Genomic DNA, 21,341 nt, shown 5'->3' with positions numbered 1-21,341 from the left:
TAACCGGGGGAACTCAACTGGTGCAGTATCTCACTGAGGTTAAGGGTTGGATCCACCAGCTGGTCTGGCTGCTCTCCCCCTGGGGCCTGTCCTCCACCAAAGGGACTAGAGCTCCAGGGGCCCCCTCTCAGGGCTGGATTTTCTAAAGCCCTCCACACACTTAGATGCTGAATTAAATTCAAGCTGTGCCGTTTTTGGAAAACGACTCTCACTTCAGGAAGACTCCCAGACCGAGAGAGAAGTGCAGTGCCTGCTTTCTAGGATGGCTGCAGTCATAAGTGGCTTATGACGGGTTAGTAAATGATCGTGGCCTGTGCTGAGCATGTTCTGGGATGGGACTTTCTAAAGGCTGGATTCTGCCAAGGCCTGTTCGGGCACTTACTGGGAGGCATTTGGACCCAGATCCTCACAACGATGGAGGCACAGTTGCAATCAGGAACACAGGGGGGGCGTTTTGGCTTTCCTCTGACGCATCGGAGATCACCTACAGCTGGAGCAGGGATAACAGGTAATGGGGTCTGTGCTCTGAGGTTTCTCTGTTGTAGATGGCTGGAGAGTGGGTCTTGTTCAGGGTCCAGCTGATCACCTGATTTGACAGTGGGCAGGAATTCCCCTCCTGCCCTGGTCACAGTGGCGGGGACCTTTTGCCTTCCTCTGCAGCATGAGGCATGGGGCAGCTGTTGCGCTCATCAAGGTCTTACCTAATCAATCCCCGCATAACGCCAGAGACGCTGGTTCTCACCTGTTCTCTGCTTGGGGCTCACAACCCCTTCAGTCAGGGCTGGGCAAACTTTTTGGCCCGAGGGCCACATCTGGGAATAGAAATTGTATGGCGGGCCATGAATGGTCATGAAATTGGGGTTGGGGTGTGGAAGGGGGTGAGGGCTCCGGGGTGGGGCCAGAAATGAGGAGTTCAGGGTCTGGGAGGGAGCTCCGGGCTGGGGCGGGGGTGAGGGTTCTGGCTGGGGGTGTGAGCTCTGGGATGGGGCTGGGGATGAGGAGTTTGGGGTGTAGGAAGGTACTCTGGACTGGGACTGAGGGATTCAGAGGTTGGGAGGGGGATCAGGGCTGTGGCAAGGGGTTGGGGTGCAGGAAGGGTGCAGGCTCTGGCTGGGGGTGTGGGCTCTGAGGTGGGGCTGGGGATGAGGGGCTTGGCGTGCAGGAGCGTGCTCCGGGCTGGGATCGAGGGGTTTGGAGGGCAGGAGGGGGATCAGGGCTGGGGCAGGGGGTTGGGGTGTGGGGAGAGGCTTAGCGGTGCAGGCTCCTGGTTGTACTTACCTCAAGCAGTTCCCAGAAGCAGCGGCATGTCCCTTCTCCAGCTCCTATGCAGAGGCGTGGCCAGGTGGCACTGCACACTACCCCATCCGCAGGCACCTCCCCTGCAGCTCCCATCGGACTGCTGGAGGGGGCCATTGGAGCGGGATCCTTGGTGTGCGTAGGAGCCAGAGGGGGGCCATGCCACAGCTTCCAGGAGCTGCGTGGAGTGGCCCCCGACCCTTCACCCGAGCTGGAGTGGGTCAAGTCCCAGACCCCGCTCCCCAGCAGGAGCTTGAGGGCTAGCTTAAAATGGCTGGTGGGTGGTAGTTTGCCCACTTCTGCCTTAAGCTCTTGAGGGTGGAAATACTAAAGTCATTGGGCTCAACCTACAACTGTCTGGGTGAAGTTTAATGTCCTGGGATATTCAGAAGGTCAGACAAGATGATCTAATGATGCCATCTGCCCTTAACCTCTGAGACCCTAGACATCACTCCCCTCCCAGAGCTGGGGATGAAACCCAGGAGTCCTGACTCCCAGCCCCCCTGCTTTAATCACTGTACCCCCTCCTCTCCCACAGCCAGAGACAGAAAGCTTGCCCCCCCCCCCCCCCAACAAAGGATGGTGTGGGGTTAATGAGCCAGCACCGTTTTTCCTAGCCAGGATGAAAGCAGCTTCCACAATGCCAGGCCACGCCTCCATCCCAGCACCGGCCAGCTGCCTTTGCAAACCTTTCCCCTCCCCCTAAGCCAAGGCCCTGAACAAGTTTGCAACACACGCACGTGGAGTATGCACTGGGGCCCTAACAGCGAGCTGTACGCATAGACCGCGCTAACACCTGGTGCAGTGGCCCTTAGCAGCTAACCCTCCTCTCTGCACCCCACGGGCAGATTTACCCCACGGGGCTGGGGGGGCACAACTCAGCCAGAAACCAAATCTCAGCGACAGCAACCTGGATTATAGTTGATTATAGACATGCGCAGAAAACGAATGAAAAGTAACCATCATATCAAAGGTTTCAGAGTAGGAGCCGTGTTGGTCTGTATCCGCAAAAAGAAAAGGAGGACTTGGGGCACCTTAGAGACGAACACATTTATTTGAGCATAAGCCTTCGTGAGCTAGAGCTAAAGCTCATGCTCAAATGAATTGGTTAGTCTCTAAGGTGCCACAAGTCCTCCTTTTCTTTTTGCGAATACAGACTAACACGGCTGTTACTCTGAAACAAGTCCTCCTGTTCTTTTTTCATCATGTCAAACTACCACTAGAGGGAAGCAGACACCTACTTAAATGCACTCGTTGTTTAGGCTAGGATCTGAAGGCCCTAACTGAGATCCGAGTCCCCATTACGCCCCGTTAATCTTGACTGACAGCAGGGTAGGGCCCATGCTGTGCCAGGCGCTGCATGGACCCTGACTCAGGGGCCCCACTTGGCCAGGTGCCATGCAGACCCGCAGCGGGAGCAGAGCTCGTGGCCCACGTCCGCTCGGGTGCGGCACAAACCCTGACCCAGATCAGGGCCCCGGCGAGCTACACGCACACGGTGAGAGGCCGTCCCTGTCCCAAACTGCTCCCAGCCTGAGAAACGAAGGGTGGGAGGGGAAACAGAGGCAGTGGGCGGGACAGAGGCTCAGCCGCGGGCCAAGCGGGGAGTACTCACCCCTGGGCCTGCGTGCAATCCTTGCCCTGTGAGGGAACGCCTTCGGCGGGGCGACTGGGTGCAACTGGCTGCCCCCCAGCGCGGTGCATCGCCTGCTGCAGCCCCTGCCGCAGCTCCAGCCCGTGTACCTGCCCCCTCCCCCCGCCGTTGGCAGCGCTAGCTCTGACGGGTTAAAAATTCAGTGTTGGGCTTGGGGGGCCAGCTTAGAACCTCGGCACCATAAACCTGCCCGGGACCAGGGTAACCTTTACACGGAGCTATAAACCTCCCCGGCCGCTCGCTAGAATTCCGGTGCGGGCGCCGCCGTCAACCGTCGGGCTCGGCGAGGCGAATCTCCGTGACGTCACGCAGCCAGCGGCGGGCGGGGATTGGGCGGGACATCCCTTCCTCCAGCTTCCGGGGCCCGCCGCCCGCGGTGCTTCCAGCTGCACAGACCCTAGCAGAGAGCGGGAGAGATTCGGGCGGGCGGCGAGCGACGGCGCCATGGAGGTAAGAGGGGGCTTGAGAGGAGGTCCCCTGGGGCTTTCCAGGGGTCTGGGCTGCCCTCCACACAAGGGATTCCCCAGGCTTCCCGCTCTGGGGTCCCGCACCCCCTCCCACCCCAGGGACCCTGCACCCCTCCCCACCACGGACCTTCTGTCCCTCCCTCCCAGTGCCCCGCACTCCCTCCAACCCAAGAGACCCTATGTCCTTCCCCCGCACCGCTCTCACACTCAAGACCCTCTGTCCCCCGTGCTGTGGGGACCTGCACCCCTCCTCCTTGATCCAGCTCCCCCCTGGCCCTGCACCCCCTCTTCAAAGGGCCATGTGGACCCCCCACACACACCCATCTAGAGGGCTCCCAGCCTGGGGCTCTGCATGCCCCGCAAGGATCTTTCTCGCCCCCCCGGCCCTGGGATATCCCTGGGTTCCCCCCAAGGGGGCTCCCTGCCTCCCCCCTCATCCACTATCACCCCCCCCCCAAAAAAAAGGGTCTCCCAGTGCTGCTAAGATACCCAACTAGTGGGCCCTTACACTTCTAGCTGGAGGCTCCTATCCCCCTACTTGGGTCCAGGAACCCCCCTGCCCCACACCAGCCCAGGTTCCCCAGTGCTTGGCTCCCATCTATGCCCTCCTCGAAGCCCCTGGAGCTGCCTGCTCTCACCACTGGGATTTTACCCCAGTGTGTGTCTTCTCTCCCCCCCCCTCCAAAAAAACCCCACCTCTGTCTGGGGGTGTCTCTCTTGGTAATGCCCCCCATCATGGTCTGAAAACACCCCCCCCCCCACGTTTGTGTGTCTGCAGATGGAAAGAGCAGATGGGGCTGCTGTCCCCCCGAGCTCGGCAGATCGCTCCCACCGAAGCAGCATCTCCTCCATGTGTGCCCGATGTAGGTGACATTTGGAAGGCGGGTGGTGTCTCTTAGAGGAGAGTGGGGTCTGGTGGTTTCAGGGCAGGGATTGGGAGCTAGGACCCCTGGGTTCTTTTCCCAGCTCTGGGAAGGGCTCTAGACTGGGGGGTGTTGGGGCAGAGAAGCAAGACTCTTGGGTTCTGTCCCAAACTTTGGGATTGGATTTACTAGAGTGTCTCACGCTTCATAACTTGTGTAGGCTGAACTTATTACACACCCTGGGCTCCTTGTGTCCCTCCATTTCCACATCTCCCATTCTCCCCAGCTCCCTGTATGCAATGCCCCCATCCCCCTCTATTTCAGGGACTCCCTGCAACCCCATTTCCTTTTTCTCCCATGCCGGGGGCTGTATATGGCCTCCCATTTCTCCCTTTCCCGTTTTTGTGACTTTTTTTTCACCAAGTTCTATAGGGGTCTGCCAAGAATATTACTGGAAATTTTGGAGCGACTCAGATGTAGCGTTCAAAAGCTACCGTGTTACAGATAGAGAAATGCCCTGGAGTTGAACATAAAGGTTGATGTAAGCCAACTCTTGGGCCTCTGTTGAGTCAGCTGTGTCATGGCTACAGCAGGTCAGGACTTTTTCCATGCACTGTTTGTCACCCAAAGATGCAACTTTGTCAAAACCAAAACTGTTCATGAAACAGGGTTGGTTTTGACAAATCTCTGAGCTGAAAAACTTTTGGAAAAATAAAGAGTTTTGCGGTTAAGTAACAGGCTGTGTCGTCTTTTTTGAACCAGAGAGTTCTGGGGATTTGAGTCAAAATGATGTGGTGTTTAGAAATTTTAGCAAATATAGATTTAAAAAGATCAAAATTGAAATACATCAAAACTGATCTGGACTGAAAATTTTTTCAACTCTTTGGTTTGTGAAAATTTTCATGTTTTTGACTTTTTATCTTAGTTTGGGAAGGAAAATGTTTTGAGGTATCAAAAACTTTTATGAAACAGGAAAACTATGACCCTCTGCTCTCCTCTTAGCAATGGATGTCCTGGTATATCTGATCGATGACACTGCGGTGCAGCTGAGTGTGGACAATCTGACGTCTGTCACTGTGCATGAGCTACATCGCATTGTCCGGGATGCCCTGCAGCTTCCTGAGTGTGCCATGGAAGTCTTCTCCTTGTGGCTCATCTCTCCCTTGCTTGGTAAGGTGCTTGGTTCATTGTCATGATCTCTTATGCTACACCCTCTCCTATCACCCAGGGAGGCCTGTGCACAGCCTCCTGTACTGTTGCATTACCCAGGACTTTGCAAGGCTCATCACCCCCTTTTACAGGTGAAACTTAGGCACAGAGAGGGGAAGGGACTGGTCTGTGGTCATGTGTAGAGTCATTGGTGGAGCTGGCAATGGAACCCAGGGGTCCTGACTCCCAGTCCCCTCCCAGAGCAGGGAATGGAACCCAGAAATCTGGTTCCCAGCTCTGATCACTAAGCCGCAGTCCCCTCCCATTGCTAGGGATAGAACCCAGGAGTCCTGACTCTTGGCCCAGTGCTCTAACTGCTGGACCTACTGTCCTCCCAAAGCTGGGCATAGAACCCAGGAGTCCTGACTCCTGGTCCTGTGCTGAAATCATTAGCCTGCCCTGTCTTTCCACTGACAAAGTATTTATCTGCTTCTCACTTCGCATTGTCTATTTCGGATGTAGTAAATGGTTGCTGTTTGATTTTGGATAGGTTGGCTGTTGTGTGACTCAGCCATTGTTTGTTAAAATAAATAAGGAATGAGGAAACTTCCTGTATCCATCCACCTGTGTTCCTAAATAGAGGTTCTGAAATGCTTTCTGTTCTAAACAGCCTCAGCTGTTAGAGGTGGTCGCATCTCTGTGGTGAGCGAGGGAACTCTGTATAAACATCACCCCAGAGGTGGCTGCATTTTAACTGTCATTAAAGCAACTGCTATGTTTGTAATAAAGTGCGGCTGTTGTTTATACAGAGGTCCCTCGGTGGGTTCTGAGGTACGGCTGCCCCTAGAGTGGGGTGCAGGGACTGTTTATACAGGAGTTCCTCACTGAGCATGTGATGTTACATTGATTTACTGTGATGAACACTAGTAACATTCCCTCTCTTGCACACTTACCGGACAATCATCTGCTTTAAGTGCAAGCAGGAACTCTGTGTGCAAAAGTCCTTCAATTGGCTCTGCCCTGTGGGGCCTGAGCCCCCAGCCGGAGGGGTGTTATCAGGAAGTGTTGAATGGCAGGCACTGGGTCAACCTGGGGCTGTTGATCCTGAGTCTTCCCAGCTGGGAGCATGTTGGGAGCAGAACGGAAACTTCCAAGGAGCATCTAGGCAAAATGAATCATTTCATGGCACTGTTCCAGCTAGCTTAGCTGTTGTTTTTGTCTCCTGGCTTACAACTGTTCCCTTATCTCCCATCAGCTTCCCGTCCCTAACACATCCCTGCTGTAACCTGTCAGATGTTCCTTGCTTACTCTCTCTCAGACGTCCCCCAGCCTGCTGGTTTTCATTAACCCTCTCCCGGTAATAGTCCCAGCAATGTCTGACTGTCTTCAAAACTTAGCATCTCAGGCTTTCTAGCAGATGCAATCAGTATTGCTGGGTTTGATGCCCTCCAATGTGAAGGGAGACTGGGAGTCAGGGCTCCTGGGTTCTTTCTCCAGCTCTGGGAGGGGCGTGGGGTCTAGTGGTTTAGAGCACAGAGCCTGGAAGCCAGCATTACTATTAGTACAAGCTGTTGCATCTGTCATTGGGGCTCAGTCTCTGTCTGGATGACTAGATGCTGTAACTAAGGCTAAGTTTTAGTCACGGGTATTTTTAGTAAAAGTCATGGACAGGTCATGGGCAGTAAACAAAAATTCACGGGGGGAGGAGCGGGCCATGGGTGCTTGGTGTGGGGGGGGAAAGAGCCGCAGTGCACGGCCCGGGACCCCCACTGGGGGGAGGGGTGGCAGCACACAGCCCAGGAGTGGACCCCCGCTGGTGCTGGGGGGCGTTCAGTGGCTGGCAGGCTCCTTATCCGGTTCCGCGCAGCTCCACGGAAGCGGCCAGCATGTCCCTGCAGCTCCTAAGGGGAGGGAAGGCCAAGGGGTCTCCACTCTGAGTCTGCAGGTCCCATTGGCCAGGAATCGCAGCCAATGGAAGCTGTGGGGGCGGTGCCTGCAGGCAGGGGCAGCACACAGAGCCCCCTGGCCCCTCCGCCTAGGCGCTGCAGGGACCTGCTGGCCACTTCTGGGGAGCCCCCCTGAGGTAAGCACTGCACCCCAACTCCCTGCCCCAGCACTGAGCCCCCCTCCCACAGCCTGACTGACACACAGCCTTAGCTATGCCGACCGGTGCACTATAAAGAACTGCAGTTCAGGAAGTTGGATATGCTTCAGATCAATGAGTTTTTGGGGTGTGGTTTTCCATCTGCCAGTCTCCGTTGCCACCTGTGCGTCTGCTGCCCTTGGTTAGCAGCACCGTCTCCCCCTGTGGCATCCCAACCTGCTGTGTGGATGGCCTGCTTGGGACTCCAGTGGTCAGGAGCGCAGCTGTTACCCCTCCTCTGCCCCCTCTCCCAGGTCTGTGGGGACAGAGGGAGCATTCACAAGGCGGTGGGGGGCGTGTTTGAGTTCTCCCATCCCACACCGCCTGCTGACTGTCCCTGGACCCTGGCAGTGATGAATTTAGCAGGTGCTTGGAAGGCTGGTCTTTTATTTCTATGATGGTAGTACCTAGAGGACCCAGGTGACAACAGGGCCTCTTTAGGGGGTGTGCATTATTGGTAGTATGACAGTAATTCCTAGAGGTCTCAGCCAAGATTGGGGCCCCATTCTGGGGTGTGCATTATTCATAGTTCTGTGATTCTGTCCTGATGGCTGGGAGGAGAGTGGAGTGCAGTGGGTTAGAGCAGTGGCGGCTGGGAGCCAGGACTTCTAGGTTCCACAGTAATATTAATACCAACTTTGGGCTGTAGCTGATGCTCTGTTAGACACTCTCTCTCTTTCTGTCTTAGAGGTGCAGCTGAAGCCGAAGCACCAGCCATACAAGGTGTGCCGCCAGTGGCAGGAGCTGCTCTTGCGTTTCACTGATTGCCGGGAGGATGAGATCATGCAGGGTGCGTGTGTGAAGCTTCCTCGCTCCTTCCTGGCCTGCTGACACCCCCGCCTCGACCTTGGAATGCCCTCCTCCAATTGTTGAGCTCATACTGTCTGGCTTAGTTGTACAGAGGGGGGTGTATGCCAATGGCTAGATCTGGGTGTGTGTGAAAAGAGCCAGGACTCCTAGGGGGATGTGGTCAAGTGGGTGAAAGCTTTGGGAGTTAGAAGTCATAGGTTCTAGTCCCAGCTAGGGGAGGGGGGGCATCTAGTGGGTTAGAGCGGGGAGTGGGAGTCTATCCCCAGTTGCGGGAGGGAGTCTAGTAGGATTGGTAGCTGGGATTCTGGGGTTCTCTTCCCAGATCTGGCCTGGTTGGCTCCCCAGTTTCCAGGAGGCAGTGGTAAAGCAGACTCTTTTGGACCACATACATGTCTTTACTGGAGTCTCTTTCCTCTCCCAGATGAGCCTTCCCTGCAGTTCAGAAGGAACGTGTTTTTCTCGAAGAGACGGGAGCTGCAGGTGAGCACATGGGCTCCTGTCTGAGTCTCCTCTGCTGGTGTCACTCACCTCTATAACTGTGTGGCAAGGCCTTTTGCATATTGATCAACTTCTTATTATTTAACCTCTGATTATCTGGGGAGTAAAGAGCGTAAACCCACAAGAGATGGGGTCCTTGGGAAATCCCAGCCTTGTCATTCGCAATTTCTGTTGCAGTAGCTATGCACGGGTGTCCCCTCCCTGGCAGCCCAGATCATGGCCCCTGTTGTGCCAAGCACCGCACAGACCATCCCCCAGGCCACATCATGTGGGGCACTGCATGGGTAGATCTTGAGAGACAGTCTGAGAGATGGGGGATTATTTTTGCTGTTATACAAATGGGGAAACGGAAGCACAGAGAGGGAAGTGACTTGCCCAAGGTCACACAAACGAGTCAGTGGCAGAGCCAGGAACAGAACTCAGGTGTCCTGCGTCCCAATGCTGGGCCCTAAGACCATTCCTCCTACAAAAACATCTGCTCTGTCTCTAGTCTTTTGTAAAATCTTGCTACGACCAACCTGGTGTTCTGGACTTTGTGTCGACCTGTGAAATCAGTCCCTCTGCCTCCTGCTCTGGTTCCTTAGGCCTCATCTACGGGGGAAAGTCACATTAGTTAACCACAGATTTGAGTTATAGCTGGTTCCAACTCCTGTGGAAATGCTGTAAATTCGGTTTAATTTAACTCTGTTCCCAGTGCCATGCAGCGAAGCAGCTCAGTCTGTTCATTTTATTACGAAGCAGATTGAGAGAGGATCGGTTAGTGCGGGATATCTTCGTGGGGAGAGAAGCCCACGTGCCAAAAGGACAGAACTAGTTGGGAATTCATCAATATGATTTTTGTTTGGAAAATACCAGATTGTGGAAACCAAAACTCTGCAGAAACCCCTTTTGACGCATGTAGCACGGGAAACTTCTCCAGATCCGGGAGGGCCACCAAGAGAGGCAGGCCGGTAGGGCACTTTCCTGGGATGTGAGAAACCCAGGTTCAAGTCCTTGCTCTGTCAGATTTAAATTGGGAGCAGGGTATTGAACGTGGGTCCCCCACATTCCGGGTGAGTGCTTCCTGATGGGGGGAGGGCATAAGAAATTTTGTAGGGTTTCGGTTTCATTCTCCCATCAGAACAAAAACAAATGTTGAAACTTAACAATTTTCCATGGAATGGAATTGCTTGCCAGCCAGCTCTGCTACAGGGCTCTTAACCTAGCAGAGAAAGGCAGAAGAGGAACCAATGGGTGGAAGTTGAAGCCAGACACGTTCCAACTAGAAATAAGGCACCGGTTTTTAACAGTGCAGGTGATTAACCACTGCAGCGAACTCTCAAGGGGAGTGGCAGTCTCAATCTTTTGACGCCATCACATCGAGGCCGGAAGAGATCGATCGGAGACTGGGCTCAGTGCAGGGGTAGGTGGGTGAAATGTAATGGCCTGTGTCAGATGGGAGATCGGACTAGAGGATCAGCTAAGCCCTTTTGGCCTGGAAATTAACCTCCTAGGCAGCCCAGCTTAAACCAGAGGTGGAACTGGAGCCACTCTCTGGCCTTTGCTTTGATCACACCCTTTGACCCGCAGATCGAAAACGAGGCTGTCCTACGGCTGCTCTACGAAGAGGCCAAGTTCAACATCCTGGAGGGACGCTACCCGTGTGACGTCGAGGATTGTGAGCAGCTGGGGGCCCTGGTCTGCAGGCTGCAGCTGGGTCCCTATGACCAGGACCAGCATACGGCCTGTGCTTTGAAGTAAGGGGTGGTGGTGGGGGCATTGCAGGGGAAGAAGGGGGGGCATGGTCTAGAGCAGGGGTATCGGTCATCTGAAGGATCAGCCTTTTAACTGTGGGCCGGGGTATAAGCTCAGGCCTATGTACTCCCCCTTGGATGCCCAGTAGATCTCCCACTGGTCTTGGTGTGGGACTGGCCCTGGGAGCAACGGGAGAGCAGTCTTTATGCAGTTGCTAGGGGGCTGTACGCTTGGTAGCTTGCGTAGGCCAAGTGCATTGCACAGGGGCTCCGTACATCCCTCCACAGTTCCCTGTGTGCCACCTTCCATCTCAGGGGCTCCCCGCAAACCCTGCCCCCAATCTCCCCCATGCCAGGGGTTCTGTATGCCATGCATTCCCTCTACCCCCATATCAGGGTCCCCCATTCTCCTCTCTGTGCCAGGGGTTGTGTGCATGCTCCCATTCGCCCCCCTCCATCCCCCCATTTTTCTGTTCGTCTGGGCAATCAGTCATTCAGGGTATCAATGTGTTACTCTTGGGAGGATGAGCAGGGAGAAGCAGGGGTGATGTTATGCTGGAGGCGTTAATAGTGCCATCGACTACTTGTTTGATTTATACACAATTGCACAAGTGCTTGACGCCGGCTGTGTGAATCAAATGGCAGAGGCTCCATGTGTCCTCCATATTTTCCCCCCCCAAAATCCATTGGGTTCTGGCCATTGATGCCTAGAACATTCCCTGAAAATTCAGGGAATGTTCAGATGCAACAGTCAACAACTATTGTTACGTCTATACAGAGAAATGCCATAGAGCTTGCAAAGCCTCTACACTCAACTCCACCAGCTACTCTTCTGTTCCTGCATTCAGTATCAGTCCAGGAGCAAAGCTGTGGTCTGATTGTTGTTTTCCCACTTTGGGTCTTCATTCTCCCACCTTCCTTTCTCTTTCTCTTCACTCTCCCTTCCCTACAACAGTTGCTCCCCACCCCCTCCCCCTTTTCATCTGCTAAAATGATCAGCTGTGGAATAGTCTGACACTTGTCCTCTGAGAGCTTGACCGCCAGTGAGAATAGTTTGTGTCATGGAGAGTGGACCCCTTAAAGTATCATTAGAGACTCAGGTGTGTCAGTTAGATTCAGGGCAGTTTTCCCTCCCCCACCCAAAGCAGTTAGTTCAGGCTCTCTGCAGACTCAGGCAGGCCTCACTGTGTTGCTTGCACTCAGGGCATTCCCCCCACTCCATCTCTGAGCTATTGTCAAGCTCTTGGCAGACTCCGCAGATGCGGTGATATCAGTCACACGCTGATGACATTGGGAAGCTTCAGATTTTGTACCACTTGAATGTTATGCAAGCCACAAATACATCATACAGGCCACACTTGGTCTGCAGGCTGTATGTTTGACATCCTTAATCTAGTTGAGTGTACTTCCCTCCCAGAACTGGGAATGGAACCCAGGAATCCTGGCTCCCAGCCCCCTGTTCCCCCAACTCCTTTCCTGGAGCTGGGAATAGAACTGAGGAGCACCAGCTCCCAGGCCCACTGCTGAATGTGCTTTCTCGTGCTTGGAGTCATGCTGGGAAATGAAGATGGGGCGGGTTTTCCCCACTCTCTCTGCAGCTGGACGCTCCTGGTAGGGGGTATGCTGATCCCAGAATGCGAGTTTGGCTGGGATCCTGAGCCAGGATAATAGCTCATTGTCCCACCCAGCAATGCTCTGTCCATGGGGCAGCTTAACTGGGCTTGCTTGTGAACAATGGTGCTATTCATTGGGGTGGTGCTTGTCGCAGTGCAACACCCACCTCTCCTGGTGCGTGTAGTCGCAGCTGTTTCAGATGTGCCCCCGCCAGCCTGTATGTGTGCAGAACGGGGAAAGCCGCCCTACGGGGGTCAGCAAGAAAGGAGATGATGCCAGGGATGTACTCGTAAATGCTCTGTAAGCTGTGATGCTTCTGAATCCTGACCGTGGCAGAGCTCGAAATAGCACCCAGGAGTACTGGCTCCCAGCCCCCGCTAACCACCGGACCGGTGCTACCCACACAAGTTACAATCTCTGGGGGAGCTGGAGAGGAAGGGGGCTGCCATAGCCTGGAGGGGGATGGTTAACGGGATCAGGCGGCTCCCATAATGGGGGAGGGTGGAATCTCAGTGAAGAGGGTTGCAGGGGGGAGGGAGGAGTCATAGCCCAGGAGTGGGGGGTGTTGAAGCGGGGGGAGCTGTCCTAGCCCTGGGGACTATGGGGGGGCTGCTGCCCCCCCCCCCCGTTCTGAGAGCTGTGCTGTCCCTGCAGGGAGAATCTGGAGGCCTTCCTGCCTGCTCACCTGTGCCGCCGGGGGCACAGCCTGCTGACGGCACTGTGGAAGCGGGGGGCCAAGCAGCCAGCCTACGAGCTGGGGCTGCTCCAGGCCTACCAAGCAGTGCGGGAGGAGGCAGCCTGTGAAGAGCCTGAGGCTCTGTGCCAGCACTACCGGGCCTATCTGCAGAGGTGCCACCAGCTGCCGTACTATGGGTGAGTCTGGGCACTTGGCTACTGAATAACCTGGTAACTCCTGCACCTGTCAGTGGCGTGGGCGGGAGGGATTTGGTAATCCCAGCCCAGCAATCCCATTAATTCCACCATCTCCCCTGTTCGTGGTCTGCCCAGGCCCCTCAGGGGGTGACCTAGCTGTGCAAGAACCATTTCCTGGCCGGAGTGTGACAAGATCTCGCAATAGCGCCTGTATTTTTGCTATCTGTGGGTCAGGGGACATGGGGGAGGAATATGGTGCACAGAGGGACAAACCCCAAAGCCTTCCCAGTTCTGTTAGTGAGCGCTTGTGCAATCCGAGCACTTCCCCATGCAAGGCCTATCTGCCTTGGTGCAACGGATGTGTCTTTCTCTCTCCAGCTGTGCTTTCTTCTATGGGGAGATTGACAAGCCAGCCCAGGGCTTCCTGCACCGGGGAGGGCGCAAAGCTGTGTCGGTTGCCATCAGCTTGGAGGGTGTGTACGTCATGGACAGCAAGGAGAAGGTAACGCTGCTCAGGGGATCCAGTGGCAGGGGGTGCATGAGAGCTGTGCACGGGGACATATATTGCTCTTTTGGGGTCATGGCTGGGGGCTGCCTCTGGATCCCCTGTATCCCTACAGTGCCTTCTAGTGCTGCCCAGATCCTTCCTGTACCCCCCAGAGCCCCCTATGCTGCTCCCCACACACTCTAGTGCCTCCTAATACTGCCCACATGTATGCTCTGTTTTCCATAATGCTGAGCCAGCCAGTCCCCCTGCTACGGGGCTGGATCACAGACAGTGCCCCCTAGAAGGGAAAGACCCCATGTCCCATTCCCTACCCCGCAAGCCAGCCAGCCAGTACCCTCCACCGCCCTGGGGCTGGATTGTAGCTGGCACCCCGTGGGAGAGAAAGGTCCCATGCTCCATCCCTCTTTCTGTGGCAGCATGTCTTGCTGGGCCTGCGGTTCCAGGAGCTCTCGTGGGACCACACGTACCCTGATGAGGAGGAGGAGCACATTCTCTGGCTGGAGTTCGATGGGGAAAACGAAGGGACCCTGGTCAACAAGCTGCTGAAGATTTACTCCAAGCAGGTGACTGGGATCTCTGGGGTGTTTTTGGTCTCTGGGCCCCATCCAGCATCTGGCCACCTCACCGAGACGGCCAGCAAGCAGCAGGGGGTATAGTCCGTGCTCAGAGCAATGCTCCCATCACAGCACTGGCCGTCTTCCCCTACTGGAGCCTGGATTTGTTTCAAAGGCCAACAAACAGCCACCAGACTGGGAACAGGTTCTTCCTGGGGCTGGGTTAGAAGGGAAAGTCCCCAGGCCCCATTCCCTGAGCCAGCCAATCTCCCCTGCATGGGGCTGGATCAGACCTGGGGCCCCCTCTAGAGGAACGGCCTCCTGTCCCATTCCCCACCTCTCTGAGCCAGCCAGTCCCCACTGCGCCCTGGTGGGGAAGGCCCAGCTGACCGACAGCCCCTGCTCCCTGCAGGCAGAGCTGATGAGCGGCCTTATCGAGTACTGCCTGGAGCTGAGCGCAGCGGCGGAGCTGTCGGCCCCGGAGAACAGCAGCCTCCAGAGCCCCACGCTGCCTCCTCTGGCCAGCAAGCAGCGCCCCAAGCTGCGGCGGCAGAGCAGCGTGGTCTGCAGCCGCGTCCAGCACCTTGCCACCATAGACTACGTTGAGGATGGTAAGCGGGGAGGGGCGGGGGGGTTGTCCTGTGGTGCGGCACCCAGCTTGGAGCCACCACTGGGCCTTCCCTGCCCTCTGCCAGTCCGCTGGAACCTCCTGTATCTCTCTCCCGCTCTAGAGCTGGGGCGAGCAAGCTTTTTGGCCTGAGGGCCACATCAGGTGTCTGAAATTGTATGGAGGGCCGGTTAGGGGAGGCTCTGCCTCCTGAAACAGCCAGGCATGGCCCGGCCCCCCCCCCTCCCCTCTCTCTCTCTCTCTCTCTCTCTCTCTCTCTCTCTCTCTCTCTCTCTCTCTCTCTCTCTCTCTCTCTCTCTCTCTCGCCCGCCCGCCCGCCCCCCCCCTGACGGTCTCCCCAGGACTCCTGCCCCATTCAACCCCCCGGTTCCCTGACGGCCCCCCGGAGACCCTTGCCCCATCCACCCCCCCCAGCTCTCAGTCCCCTGACCAGAGCCTCCACCCCTAACTGCCCCCCCACCGCCCCATCCAACCCCCCTCTCCTTCCTGACTGCCCCCCCGACCCCTGCCCCATCCACCCCCCCCTCGCTCCCTGTCCCCGACCACCCCCCACTGCCCCATCCATCCCCTCCTCTCCTTCCTGACTGCCCCCCCGGGACCCCTGACCCCATTTAATCTCCCTGTTCCCCGCCCTCTGACTACCCCAACCCCTATCCATGCCCCTGACCACCCCACGAACTCCCCTGCCCTCTATCCTGCCCCCTGACCACGCTGCCTGGAGCACCACTGGCTGGTGGCGCAGCTGCACCAGGACAGGCAGCCGCGCCGTGCAGCACAGAGCACTGGGTCAGGCCGGGCTCTGCAGTTGCGCTGCCCCAGGAGCTCACAGCCCCGGTGCCCAGAGCATTGTGCCGGTGGCATGGCGAGGTGAGGCTGTCAGGGAGGGGAGCAGTGGGGGAGAGTCCAGGGACTAGCTTCCTGGGCCAGGAGCTCAGAGGCTGGGCAGGACGGTCCCGTGGGCCACATGTAGTTTGTCCACCTCTGCTCGAGAGTCACCCCCAGTGGAGTCTCATAGCTCCATTATCACCCCATTACCGGGGGTACCAAACAGGTGGGTGAGTAAGTGGCAGAGCCTGAGATAGAACCCAGGGGTCCTGGCTCCCAGCCCCTGCTACAGTAACCCACTAGACTCCACTCCCCTCCAGAGCCAGGGAGAGAACCCAGGCATCCTGGCTCCCAGCTCCCCCATCCCCAGAGTTAAGGATAGAACCCCCGTATCCTGCCTTAAACTCTGCTGTGACTCTCGGGAGCTGTGTCTCGGGGGAAGCAGTCATTTTGTTAGCCATTTTCAGCTCCCACCATTAAGCTGTGGCCCCGTGGAGTCCAGTGGGTGAATCCAGGGCTGACTTGTGCCCGTATCTCTCCTCCCCACCTTCTTACCCTGCTCCCTGGGCTCCAGGTAAAGAGATCAAGCGTGTGAAACCCAAGCGGACGGCCTCCTTCTTCACCCGTCAGTTCTCGCACGGCCCTACCTCCTACGCCGCTGTGCAGGTGCCAACGGAGAGCCTGGAGCAGGGCTGAGTACCATCTTCGCCGGTGCACAGGGAGCAATGGACCGATCCATCTAGGGGCATGCCCTGTGCCCAGCACGCTGGCTCTCCTCTGGGCGAGGAGCCTCTCTAAGTTATTCTGTGTTAATTTATACCAGTGGGATCCCAGCTTGCTGCATCAAAAGTTCCGTCTAGTCCCTCTTCTGCAGCCATTCCAGCCTAGGCCCTTCGGTGCTGGGGCTCCTCTGGTTATGTTGCTTTGCGTGTTCTTTGTGGGCACTGACACCCCCTCCTTCCCCCGGGCGGCGGAAGCCTCCCAGTGTGGTTCTACTGTACCTATGCTGGCACGACACCGTTGATTTCAGTTGGCACTGATGTAAATGAGGGGAAGAGCAGCCATGCCACCTCACCGAGCCAGTGTTGCTCTGAGATCACCTTGCTCACCCCTCCTCGCTCCTAGGCCTCTGAGAGCTGTCCTGATGGCGAGCGTGCTCTTCATCGTTCCTGCCCCAGAGCTCTGTGTCTTTCCCCCGGGGTGAAGCGTCCCGTTGGCCCAGGCTTCACAGAGTGCAGGGCCAGAACCTGCCTGCATGTGCCCATCAGTGCAGCGTGTCAGGGTCCCGCAGCACCTCGCTAGTCCTGAGTGGGGAAACTCTCCTGTCTCTGAATGTCGCCTCCACGTGAGGAGAGGGATTCGTCCGGTCTCCCGCGCAGGGCGGGAAGGGCTGCGCGGCGTTGGTCCATTCCCCATTCGATAGACTGTTGAAGTGTCTTGGCTGTATCCGCTGGTGGGTCGTTCCATTTTCAAACCTGTGCGGGAGGAGGGCGGGGAAGGGGTCTAGCGATTCCGACATAACCCCGCCTGCGTTTCTGGGTGAACTGAGTGCGTAGCAGCTTTAAGACCTTTTGCAATTCAGCTGGGTGAGTCTGATTTCAAAGCTGGCCTCGCCTCTGGTCCATAGCTAATTCAGTCCAGGAGAGGTAGGCATGAGGTGTTCAGTGAAGCGAAGCAGGGAAGATTGCTTTGCTGCCGACACTTCACTAAGAAAGAAGCCTCCTGTCTGGGCTTATCGGCTCAGGACATCTCACCAGCCCTAAAAATCCCTTCCTGCCCCAGGAACTTGGCCCGCTTTTTGGAGGGGTTTGTACGTTAGGCTTGTAAGTATCACCCTTTCTGTTGATGGGATATTTTTCTTGATGGCTGGACAAGTGAGTTGCTGGTGCAGGAAATGGGTGACTTCCCCCACAAGAATCTTTGTTCAGCTGTGAAAAAGGCACGCTGGGGTATTAATACAAAGGATCAGTAATTGACTGCAGCAGGTTTCCTCACTGGCTGTGCCTCTGTTGGAGGGAACAAGCTCCTTGCCTTTCTGAGGCTGATGGTTGGTCTATTTCAAGTTGTGTGTGGTGACATGCCAGGAGTCCAAACTGCTTTGCCTTATCCATTCAATACAGATAGGCTGAGTTGTTCAAAACAGCCTGTGTCTTGGTTTGGACTTGAGCCAAAGGGGTTTAGATACACCAGCCCTGTTAACTTTAACAAGAGCTGGGCATCTAAATCTCTTGCTTCGTTTTTGAAAATCTTAGCCTTAAAACCCCAGCACTGCACACTTTCCTGTAAGTGCTTTATTTCCCTAGTGGGGAAGAGCTCTAGTGGGTGCTTCTTAAAGGACAGTGTTGCTTGTTAATCCCCAACCCCCTTTTTAAATCTGCTCTGTTCAATCTAGCGTGGGTGGAGACATCCTTTCCATGTGGGAAAAAAACCTTTCAGGGTGGGGTGTTTAAAGGGACAGAGTGAATTTAGTCTCTGAACTCCTGTTGAATTTCACTGGGAATTGGGTGCTGACTGGAAACCGTAGCCTTGCTTACCGCAGTGATGTTTGGAGAGTGGGAAGCAAGCTGAGAGTGTGAAAGTGGAATAAGTCAATTCCCCCATCTAGACAAACCCTTGGTGGCTGGCAGTGGCTTTGTGTGCTTGGGAAATCTGGGGGAGGAGGGACATCACCCAGGAGTATTGAGAATCTTAAGCTATACAGACCTGCCAGCCACACACCTCAGCTGCACAAGCATAGCACGTGCTCCTGGGCTCCCCAGTCTCCATCATGCATGTGCCCTTGGAAATCTCTCTCCTACGGCAGCGAGGGTTTTCCGGGGATTGTACCATGACCATTTGCTTGTCTCCTTCTCAACACACACCCCCCAGGGAACCAGGTGTTCCTGCTCGTGGATTGACCCTGGATGGCAGTTCATTCCCCTGCGCTGCCTAGACAGGGTAAACGGCCATAAGCTATAGATCTAAACTGCTTAGCCAGTGTTAGCAGCACTGGTGCCAAAAAACCTTGCATTCTTCCCCCGGGGGTTGGCAGCTGAGCCCATGGTGCGGTTGGGGTGAGGCTGGCATTTTGATCTTCGTGTCTTAGATTTCCAAAAGGTTTCAGGCGCCCAAATCCCATTGAATTTCAATTGGATTCCCCTGCGCTCCTTTGGGAAAAAGCACTAGTCCCCATCTGTTGGTTTTGAGCACTTGTCAATGCCAATCCGGTTTCCAAACTGATCAGCAATCAGACTGCTTGGAGGGGGAGACTGTCAGTGCCTAAGGGGTCGAAGTGTTCATCTCCGGTTTCCCTTGGGGATTTCCAGGTGGGCTTGTCCTCCGTTCCTTCGGGCCCTCCTGGCATTGCAGTGTCGTTAAGCATGGATGTTGCTGATCCAGTGGCAGCAGGAGGGGGAGGCGTAGGCAGACTTTCCTGTGGGGCAGAGTTTGTTCACGGATGGTAAGGTAGAAAGATAGAGTTTATTTCCGTGTGTTACCAAGTGGCTTGGCTGGTTTCAGAACCTGTTTGGCAGCAAAAGTGTGAGGTGGGGGAGATTGGGTTTGGGGACGGGGAAAAAAATAGGCTCCAATTATTTTTAGGCTTGGCTGGAAAAGCTGCAGCACTTAGTGGAAGCAAGCCGGCTGCTTTGCCAGGGCTGGCTGCGTTTGCACCCAAATGGCATGCAAAGCTTTGGCTCTTGTCAGGAACAGCCTGCGTGTTGGGAGGGCTGGATCGGTGCTGACAAAGACGCTGATACAGCAGACTTTTAGATATGGCAGGGGTGGAAGCACCAGTAGGTTAGCTAGGCCCAACTGACAACTTGTCTAACTTTCCTCTGGCTTGTAGCGTGTGCAGTCCCACGATTCGTGTATTTCTGGAGCGTGTGCCACTGCCTTAGGGCTTGGCTACACTGACATTTTATAGCGCTCTAACTTGCTGGCTCAGGGGGGTGAAAAACCACCCCCCTGAGTCCAGCAAGTTCGAGCGCTTTAAAGCGCTAGTGTAGACAGGCTCTGAGCACTGGGAGCCAAACCCCTTGTGGAGGTGGATTACCAGGAGCGCTGGGAGACCTGTCTCCCAGCGCTCGCGCGTGACCACACTCGCACTTGAAAGCGCTGCTGTGGGAGCACTTTGACGTTTCCAGTGTAGCCATGCCCTTAGTGCTAGGTCAGTCAGTGACTCTAGGGGTTCTCCAGCTGGGGCTTGGAGCCAAGTGTTGGGCTCTGTCCTCATCTCAGTGTTGGAGGGGGGTCTGCTATAGGGACTTCATAAATGCTTTCGCTCCATCTCGGTCCTGGTCTGATTTCTAGCTCTGCCAGCCGGTGCTCTGGCTCCAGCCGTTCTCCCAGTGCGATGGCACTGCCCCTTCTGCTTCCAAGCTACGTCTGTGATCAGCTCTGCTTTTTCCCAGTGCTGTTCTGACCCAGTTAGCATCTTGTACCACTTTGCACTAACAGGAGCCACAGCACAAAGGTGCAGGACAGCGGTGAATCTGGCTCCAAGCGCTGAATGGAGCGGAGGTGGGGGTTGCCAGTGATTTGAGAAAACTCAAAAAATACAGGGCATGATCCTGTTTCAAACAAGGAGGCTTTAGAACCTTCCCTGGGGTGCCTGTCCGTTTCTCACTGTACTGCAGAGTCACCATGTTAATGTGAGCATTGCAATGGTACACCACAGAAAGCATCCAAGTCTCGTCAGGGGTAAAAGAAAAGCACATCGGTTAAAGGTGACAGCCACGTTTTCTGGGCAGGAGAACTCTGATATCCCATATGCAAAGGCTGGGCTCTTCTTGTGCCATGGGACTGAAACACAAGGCTTTGAGACAGACGTGGATTCTTGCAGATTTGGAGTGGAGCACGGGGTGGGGGGATAGTTTTTCTCCTGCGGCGTCTGAGGTCTGGGAAGTGAATGCAGGAAGGAGCTGGGTGTGCGGAAGGGACATGGAGGAGCTGCTGCAGCTGGGAATGAGCCACAGGTCAGCTAAACCCGAGGGCCCTGGTTTTCAGTAGTGATTCTGGGGGGAGCCCAGCCTGAGACTCCTCCAATGTGACTGGATTTTCAAAGGGCAGGTGCTCAGCAATTCCTGGAAATCAGGCCCCTTTTAAGGGTACCCAAAAGTTGAAGCACCCAAAATCCTTAGTCACTGTTGAAAACTCTTGGCTACGGATCATTCATGTTAAACCTGAGACACCCAGTGTCTGAACCCTGAATACTCTGAGTTATGTCATGTCACTGGAAGGCACCTTGAAGCAGCTTGTCTCTTTAATGCTGCAAAAGCCTTCAGACCAGACCAAAGGCCTACATTTTGCATCTGGTGCGAGGTTCGCTGCAGTGGCAAGTGGGTGTGAAATACCGCTGGGTCCTTGCATGCACTGGGATAAAATTGCTACATGAAGCTGATGGAACCAGGCCCAAAGCATTCAAGGTTCCAATCCCCCTCTGTGCGATTGGATTCAGGCTGAGTTGGCGCTTTGGTCAGTGCCTGTTGTGTGCTCGGTTTTGGGGACTGCCATGGGGGCTGTTAAAAATGCTGAGCTCGGCCTTCATTCTGCACTTCCTGTTCAGCTTGCAGTTAGCAGTGTGGGAGGGGCCGGGGGAGAAAATAGTTTGCCTCTTAGCCATTTGCAATTGCTAGTGCTTGCATAACTGGACTCCTCCTTTTGCTAGGTCAAATGTCACAAGAAACTGCTCTAGCACAATTGCTGCAATGTTTTGGGTTTGGACGACTTTTTTTTTTTTTTTTTAA

General features: G+C 55.4%; 2 protein-coding genes across 3 annotated transcripts in view; one reads left to right on the top strand and one right to left on the bottom strand.

Moving 5' to 3' along the window:
• The window catches only part of SLC25A45 (solute carrier family 25 member 45), an 11,832-nt gene extending 8,582 nt beyond the window's left edge, over positions 1-3,250 (bottom strand). The window contains exons 1-2 of the mRNA XM_074957985.1: positions 2,912-3,250; positions 383-490 (exon numbers count right to left, since the gene is read on the bottom strand). The gene's annotated coding sequence lies outside the window, so the exon portion shown is untranslated. The remainder of the gene's footprint in view (positions 1-382; positions 491-2,911) is intronic.
• FRMD8 (FERM domain containing 8) lies at positions 3,130-21,341 on the top strand. 2 transcript variants are annotated; one of them, XM_074957982.1, is made up of 11 exons: positions 3,130-3,400; positions 4,196-4,280; positions 5,283-5,450; positions 8,261-8,362; positions 8,804-8,862; positions 10,450-10,616; positions 12,882-13,100; positions 13,479-13,602; positions 14,025-14,171; positions 14,575-14,773; positions 16,190-21,341. In XM_074957982.1, exons 1-11 carry the CDS (start codon positions 3,395-3,397, stop codon positions 16,309-16,311), a joined length of 1,398 nt encoding a protein of 465 aa, XP_074814083.1. In that variant the 5' UTR covers positions 3,130-3,394; the 3' UTR covers positions 16,312-21,341. The 2 variants fall into 2 exon arrangements, with proteins under 2 accessions (XP_074814083.1, XP_074814085.1); XM_074957984.1 differs by lacking the exon at positions 4,196-4,280 and having other exon boundaries at positions 3,134-3,400.

Source organism: Natator depressus, chromosome 7 (assembly GCF_965152275.1).
Source record: "Natator depressus isolate rNatDep1 chromosome 7, rNatDep2.hap1, whole genome shotgun sequence".
NCBI classification, from domain to species: domain Eukaryota; kingdom Metazoa; phylum Chordata; order Testudines; family Cheloniidae; genus Natator; species Natator depressus.
Note: the sequence above shows the minus strand (reverse complement) of the source record. Positions and strands in the feature narration are given on the sequence as shown.

Excerpts from the sequence above, each read along its gene's own strand:
- FRMD8 (XM_074957982.1), top strand. Across the intron at positions 13,603-14,024 it reads TCATGGACAGCAAGGAGAAG|CATGTCTTGCTGGGCCTGCG; the intron begins GTAACGCTGCTC and ends TTTCTGTGGCAG. Across the intron at positions 14,774-16,189 it reads CATAGACTACGTTGAGGATG|GTAAAGAGATCAAGCGTGTG; the intron begins GTAAGCGGGGAG and ends CCTGGGCTCCAG.